This window comes from Rhea pennata, chromosome 29 (assembly GCF_028389875.1).
Source record: "Rhea pennata isolate bPtePen1 chromosome 29, bPtePen1.pri, whole genome shotgun sequence".
Lineage (NCBI taxonomy): Eukaryota > Metazoa > Chordata > Aves > Rheiformes > Rheidae > Rhea > Rhea pennata.
Window position 1 is genome coordinate 3,508,469 of NC_084691.1, and position 7,894 is coordinate 3,516,362.

At 46.8% G+C, this 7,894-nt stretch overlaps 1 protein-coding gene across 1 annotated transcript; it reads left to right on the plus strand.

The window, feature by feature from the left end:
- The first annotated feature begins 3,607 nt into the window (after positions 1 to 3,607).
- Positions 3,608 to 7,162, plus strand: LOC134152135 (keratin, type II cytoskeletal 5-like). Its single transcript, XM_062597261.1, has 9 exons — positions 3,608 to 4,096; positions 4,608 to 4,822; positions 5,121 to 5,181; positions 5,308 to 5,403; positions 5,628 to 5,792; positions 5,944 to 6,069; positions 6,321 to 6,541; positions 6,817 to 6,851; positions 6,957 to 7,162. The coding sequence occupies exons 1-9, from the start codon at positions 3,608 to 3,610 to the stop codon at positions 7,160 to 7,162; spliced, it is 1,614 nt and encodes a 537-aa protein (XP_062453245.1).
- The last annotated feature ends 732 nt before the right edge of the window (positions 7,163 to 7,894 follow it).

Sequence of the window (7,894 nt, forward strand, 5' to 3'; positions counted from 1 at the left end):
CGCATACGTAATGTATTCTATTGTGTGGACCTTTTAATTAAAGACATGGAACAGCAAATGCAAATGCAGATAACAAGCACTTTTCCTAGGGTCTTGCCCAGTTAAAGGCGCAGATTTTTGTTCCTCATTCGTACTTCCTGAATCTCCCCACTAGCAGCCAAAACACACAGAGCACCAAAGGGAGTTTTGCCATTGATTTCAACGCACCAGCTCTTCGCGTTGTGCAAGTGAAACACCTGGAAGCTAAATGCAGGGCACGCTAAGGCAAGAGTCAGGCACAAGGGGAAAAGGAGGACTAAGATTCATTTGCTATGCAGCTTCCAACCACACTACAGCCAACAGCCTGGCTCCCAAGGGGCACAAAGGGCACTGCCAAGTGAGTGATGTACCCGTATAAACACATAATAGGGAACTAATTACCGGGGGAGTCAGAGCAACCACCCAACTTGTTCAAGACTATCAGTCCATCTAGAAAACCCATTTACTGGGAGCCTTCTCACCTAAGCCTAGACGCCAGCAGCGCAAACAGCTGTCTGAGCAGGTTGACAGGACGCCCTCTCTGCTCAGAGCACAGCACGCTGTCCACCCTGTTTTAGATATTTATTTTGGACCTTGGATGCTCATGTTCTCTCTCCTTTGACTATAAGCCAGCAGAGGGTCCAGTTTATAGGCATTCATGCTACATTGGTGGGGAGACGTCTCCCACCCAACACTTATCAGAAATATCTAAGGAGGTTGAGCTAATTACAGGAGACTTCGGTGACCTGGATACCTGTCAGGAAGAGAAAGTCATCACCATTCAAATGTTTCTTCACTTTCCTAGAAGGCACTGGAGACAAGATCTTGTTTTGAGAAGGCAGAGAAAACCAGAAGAGGTGTAGCAATTTTAGATGTGGTTCTGAGTAATCAGGAGAAATTAATTGAGAAGTAAAAGCAGAGCATCATCTGGCTGAAAGCTACAAAGAAGTGATAGACTTTACTGCCCCTGAGAGAGGAAGAGGAGTTGAACAAACATAGATTACAAAAAAATCCACCCACCTTACTTCTGTATCTCAGTAAGTGCAGGGAATGGGTAGATTAGGCTTCTTAAAAAAAAAAACTTGAGGAGATGGGTGAGTAGAAGGGAACTGGTAGACCCTGAAAGAGAGACTGTATTCAGGTTTGCTTTTGAGAGCAGCAGCTTACAGCGATTTCCTCAGGTGCTCTAAACTCAGCACATTCCTCTCCATATCCCCCTCAGGAGATCTCCTCCACAAAATCTTGCAGGTTTAGTTCTGGGTCTGCTGTGGCTCTCCCCTCCTGCTCCACCACCTCTCCTTGCACTTCTCCATGCTGAGCACACAGTGATTTTGTGAGGAGGAACAATCTCTCTCCTCCCTCCAAACAGCAGCCTGGGCAAGGCTAAGTAATGGTCTTCCTCATTGCTGCCCAAATTTAGCATGGAACTAGTGGAGGCCAGAAGACCAACGTGTTACAGGCATTGCATTTTAAGCAAGATACCAGAAAAGCAAACAGACACAACTTTGCCTCTCTGGTTACATGGATAAAGCACAGCTGTCCTTGCTCCACAGCAGGGCTCTGGTCACGATTTACCTAGCTTTCATGCATGCACTCCTGCTGGACCAGTTAAACAGAGCCTTAGAGATGTCCTGGGGCTTGCATTCCAGTAGGAGAGAATAGCCCTCGTTAAGTCTAACATAGCTCAAGTTAAGACCTTAGTCATAACAAAATGAATGCTGCTTGCACTCAGGGGCTCAAATTTGCAACGTGTGGAGGGAACTGTACCTCCAAACTCCCTAATCCCTAATTGCTACCTGTAGCATTTTCACAGAGTTCTTCAGGACACGCACAATCTGCGGCTTAGTCACAGCAGCTCCTCTCTCTTAAGAATTGCTGCATGTCATAACTCCAAATAGTCGAAACACTCCCAGAACAGTTATTTTAGCTTCATTCCAGGGTGTGTAAAGAAAATATTAAAAGAACAGAAAGGAAAAAGGAAAAAAAGTATGGCTGAGAGGCAAAAAGAGATGATGGGCATCTGCAAATTACCCTCCAGGGACCTTCTGGCCAAAGTCAGTTGATGGCCTCAGTATGTGAAATGGCAAGCGCAAACTTGCACTTGAAAGATGCATCTGCAAACACCTGCTCCATATCTCAGTGCCAGCACGTGTCTTTTTAATGACTGGGTAAGGTTACGACTTCCCAGCAAGTGCTCTGCAGGCGCACTGCTAACATCTCTGATGAGCAGGTGCCTGGGTTATGCACGAGCATCAACAAGAGAGACATAGCTGGCACAGTGCGAACCCAGAGGGCTGCAGGGACTGAAGGAAGTAGGTCCATCACCAAAGCTACAGGCACCCTCACAAGCTACTGGGAGAGACCTTCGAACATCTCGCCTGCTTTGGGAGCAGTGCCCATGTGTACAGTGTTTGTGCACAGCGTGCATATGGCAATTCAAGATAGTGTATGTGTCTTTCACTGGAAAAACATAGTACTTCACATCTCCTGGGAGCTATGCAAAATAAAGAGTAGAGGGAGCTGTCTGAACAGTGCTGCAAGCCTTGATCCTATATTTCATTGTAAGAGATACTGGAGAAGGAAAACAACAGATTGATGTACGCAGGGCAGCCTGGGAACAGACTTCACAGCATATAGAGACAAGGTCACCTAATGAGTCAGGAGATGGCACAAAATCGGTGAAGGTGAAGCCTGCGTAAATTGCCAAGTCAGGTTTTGTGTCGTAATGGCCAACGGAAACTCCCTCCCAGGACATATTCTGATATTTCATCACCTGTCAGTCTGAATCAGAATGAAACATAGACACTTTCTGCAGAAAGAAGAGGTCTGAAAGTCATTCATAAAACTGTTCATGTCTTTCCCACTCCCCAGCTGGTTTTTGATAGCTGATGGTCCAAGACTTGTATTAACATCCCATCACCATGCTGTGTCCCTCTATCACTTCTTTCTCCCTTCCGTATCTGCTCTGGTTTAAAGGCCTCTTGTTTGGGCATGAAACAAGTGGCCAGAATTCCCAACAAGTTGGGGCCTGAGGTGCTGGTGCTCTGCTGGGGCTTACTCAGAACCACACCATCAGGAAAACAAAGACCCACACTAACAAAGTTCTCACACCTCGGACCACAGCACAGTGAAAGAATGTGCCCTTACACAAGAAAAGGATTGATTCACCATGAACTACAGATGAGTGAGCACTTGCCTAACACAGGGAACCATTCGATTTCAGAGGTAAAAGGAAGGAGAGGGAGAAGAAGGGCTGTGAACAAGAGTTGAGCAGGCAGTATTTAGTGTTTTCACAGGTATTTCAACAGCTAGACAATGACTGTCACAGAAAAATGCAGTTCTTGCACTTTTGAAGTGCTTCGTAGGTGCATGTGCTCATCATGGTGAACTCACTGTTCGCATTGCTGCTGGGTGTGCCGAGCCCAGTTAATCAGTAAGATGAGCACCATACCAGACCCATCCCCAGGTTGCAAAGGTATAAAAGAGCCAGTATCAGCCCAGGGGGAGTACAGCTTCAGCTTCCTGCCTTCAGCCACCTCCTCACTGCTTTATTCTTTCTACAGCTCTCACCTTGCTCAGATCAGCTGCCATGTCTCGGCAGTGTGCTGTTAAGAACCAAAGCAAAATTGGCTTCAGCGCTGCTTCTGCCTTCATCCCAAATACCTGCAGCAGCACCAGCTTCAGCTCACATTCTGTATCCCAAGGTGGAAGCTGTGGTACAGCTGCTGGGTTTGGAAGATTTGGCAGAGGTTTTGGAAGCAGGAGCCTCTACAGCCTTGGTGGATGCAAGAGAATCTCCACGGCTGGAAGGACTGGTAGCTTCTACGGACCTGCAGGTTTTGCTGCTGGCTCTGGAATTGCCTATGGTTTTGGTGGTACAGCTGGTGGTGCCTTTGGGTTTGGTGGTGGCATGGGTGGCCCTGGATTCCCAGCTGGGGGCATCCATGAAGTCTCAGTCAACCAGAGCCTTCTGAAACCTCTCAACCTGGAGATTGACCCCAACATCCAGAGTATTCGTAAGGATGAGAAGGAACAGATCCAAACTCTCAACAACAAATTTGCCTCCTTCATTGACAAGGTGAGACATGAGATTTCTCAATTGTTCTGTGTTGATTCTTCAGTGGGGAAACACAAATGACAACTTGTATCGTTATCAGTAATTTTGCTCTTTACGTACTGCCATTTCTAACATTTGCAGCCTGGGAGTAAAACCTGAAGCCCCCCAGTCTGAGATCATTCATGCCACTCATTGATGCTGAGATGAGGTCTGCACACAGAGCTTTTTAGATCAGTCCTAGCATTCTCAGACCAGGCAATAGAAGGGTAATAATGATACAGGCTGTAAGGAGGCAGGGTTTGCCATATGAACAGAAGAATTAACATCAAATTTGCAATGTCTGTTTCCATCTATTTGGCCTTCCAGAATCCCTCTGCTATAGTCCAGTCTTTGAGTACTAATTCTCAGGTGTTCCCTGAGTGCTCCTACCTTCCAGCAAGTGCTCTGTACCTTGCAGGATTGTACTCTGCTTCTCCAAGGTAAGGTTTCCTGAAATCACTGCCTTTCTGAAAAATCGGCTTCCCCTTTCCAGGTCCGATTCCTTGAGCAAGAAAATAAGGTTTTGGAGACCAAGTGGGCCCTTCTGCAAGAACAAGGAAACAAAACTGTCAAAAACAACATTGAGCCTCTTTTCGAGACCTATATCAACAACCTCAGGAGACAGCTGAACAGCTTGCTGGCAGACAAGGAGAACTTGGCAGGGGAGCTAAACAAAGTGCAAAGCCTTGCTGAAGATTTCAAGAACAAGTAAGTCTATTCACCTGTCAGCTGCCCAGTGAACAAGGTGGGCTGTGACAGATGCCAGCATCCCATTGCATGTGAGCAATGAAAAAGAATGCTTTTTCTCTGAAATGGTCTTCTGAGTAATGCTCAGGATTAATTTTGGATATAAGACATCCACATCCTCACTTTCCCACAGCTAAAAGTGGCAGACAGAAAGTTATAGGGCTGTATATACAAAAAGTTAGAGCGCCGTTCTGCAAATATTTTTGAACAAAATAATTTCTTTACAAGCCTAGACAAACTCTCCATTTCTATTCCCCAGATATGAAGATGAGATCAACAAGCGTGCAGTTGTGGAGAATGAATTTGTGATCCTGAAGAAGGTGGGTGCACACTCTGTCTCCTGGCCGTGCTTGTAGTCTTTGTGACCATAGCAAGAAATACGCTCTCCACCTTTTCTTCCGCTCATGGAAAACCCACTTCATTTCTGTGACGTTTCTTTTTCCTAGGAGGTGGATGCTGCCTACATGAACAAGACGGAGCTGCAAGCCAGGCTGGACTCCCTCATGGAGGAGATAGATTTCCTCAGGACCCTCTATGAGACAGTAAGCACGAACATATACATCTTCCTCATAGTTTACACGTTCTTGTGTCCTTTCCCCCTCTGTTCTGCACAGAATACCACCTGCTGTCTCTACCCTGCCTTAAAGTCCCTTGGACAAAATCCCCTTGTGCATTCAGTTTTACCTTCTGCTTGGGGGTTTTCCTCCCTCTGAGCACAAGACATTCTCACTCCTGCAACCCACCCAAATAATTGCTGCTTTTGCAGGAACTGTCTCAGATGCAGAGCCAGATCTCAGACACCTCTGTCATCCTGACCATGGACAACAACCGCAGCCTGGACATGGACAGCATCATCGCAGAGGTCAAAGCGCAGTATGAGGACATCGCCAACCGGAGCCGGGCAGAGGCTGAGTCCTGGTACCAGTCCAGGGTCAGTGCCTACAAAGCAATTCTGCAAGGGGCAAATCACACTCCTGCTTCCAAATTCACAAGGGGAGGCAGGCCCTGCGTCCCCACACACTGCTTTGCTCCAAAAACCTATAGATTTTTACCTCGACTGACTTTTCTTTTCTCTGCGACAGTACGAAGAGCTGCAGGCTACGGCGGGCAGGCATGGGGACGACCTCCGCAACACCAAGCAGGAGATCTCCGAGCTCAACCGTCATGTCCAGCGCCTGCGGGCCGAAATCAACAGTGTGAAGAAACAGGTAAAGGGCAGCAGAAATGGCAAAAAACTTCTGACTCTTTCCATGTCCTAATCTTGTGGTGTGAAGCTGGATTTAATCCAGGCTGTGACCAGGCCCAGAACATAGATCAGTTCAGGGACAAATAAGATCACAAATCAACGTGTTAATCCAAACTCTTCTGCATCTAGACCAGACCTCTGACTTCAGGGTACGGAGAGAACCAGTCTATATTCTGGATGGGGGGAGTCCAACCGCTGTTTTTGCTCCCCTAGTGTGCCAGTTTGCAGACAGCCATTGCAGATGCCGAGCAACGTGGCGAGATGGCCCTCAAGGATGCCAGAGCAAAACTGGCTGAGCTGGAGGCTGCCCTGCAGCAGGCCAAGGCAGACCTGGCCCGGCAGCTCCGCGAGTACCAGGAGCTCATGAACATCAAGCTGGCCCTGGACATCGAGATCGCGACCTACAGGAAGCTGCTGGAGGGAGAAGAGTGCAGGTAGGGGCAATTTTATGTCTTGGTTTCCAGAGCTGCAATGGAGTTGCAGACTCTTGTCAGCCTTAAAGGAGACTCCTGGATTTCTCCCCTTCCCAGAGACCCAAAACCCCTTATGCAATCTCTTATGGAGATGAGCTTTCCTGGAAGACAGCAACCTTTCATGCAAACCTTCCAGCTTTTACTAAATATATTCTGAGGAAATTCTCCTGCATTTTCAAGCAGTTTGTGTCCATGGGCTCCTCTTGAATTCTGTCTTTCATTTTGGTCCCTAACAGGCTGTCTGGAGAAGGTGCCAGTGCAGTGAATATCTGTAAGTTCCTTTTAAAGATAGTTTTGTGACCTTTGCATTTGTCTCGCTGCCACTCAGGGGGCAGTGTTCATGGATATCTATGAAAATGGTGTTTTCCCTTTGCAGCTGTGACCAGAACGGGATACGGAAGTGGAAACTGTCTCACTCTCGGAGGCAGCAGCGGACTCAATGTTGGCAGCGGGGTCTGCGCTGGAGGAATCAGCTTCAGCTCCGGAAGTGGACAAGGCATGGCTGGGTCATGTGTGGGAGGGGGAAGCAGCTCCAGTGTGAAATATGTCTCTACCACCTCTTCAACCAAAAGATGCTATTGAAGTCAGACATCAGTACTGTTAGCTAGTGTGCGCCCGGTTTTGTCTTGTATTGCATGTAGTTCTTGCTCTATTACTTGCAAAAGGTTTAGAAGTCAAAGTGGTCTACTCCTATTTATGCAAATCATGCCATGCTCCTGTTTGTTATTTCACTCAGAGCCTCATTTCCTAGTGTTTGTCTAATAAAAGCCACATGGAATTCTTTCTGTTGCATCTGCTTTTAATTCTAAATAATTTACAGGGCCGCAGGGAAAAGAGTGGCAGATACAGCAAAACAGAGCTGAAGGGAAACACAAATCACACACACAACAGTTGAGGCCTTCTCCTCCTTCCTCTGCACTCACTGCAATCCCAGAGGCACCTCTTGTATCAAGGAAGAAAGCGTTTGGATCTACTCTTCCTACCAGGAAAAAAAAAAGAGAAAACATCCTTTTATCTTACTTTGTCCATTTTAGCATCTCTGCATTTTCATGTCCCAAATCCTGCAGTCTTTCAAGATTTTATGTGGTGAATCATGTAGAGATATAAGCCTAGTTTTGCCCAAGCAAGGAGATAATTCAGATCATGCTGTTCCATTACAGGCACTACTTGCCGGGAATGCTAAAATCTCATTAGTGCCTTCGCCATAATTAGAAATGAAAAAAAGACCTGTTAAATCCTCATATTTGCCGTCTTTGGGAAGAAGAATGGTGTCTCCATTACCATCTTTACCAAAAGTGCCTCAGTGCAGATGAG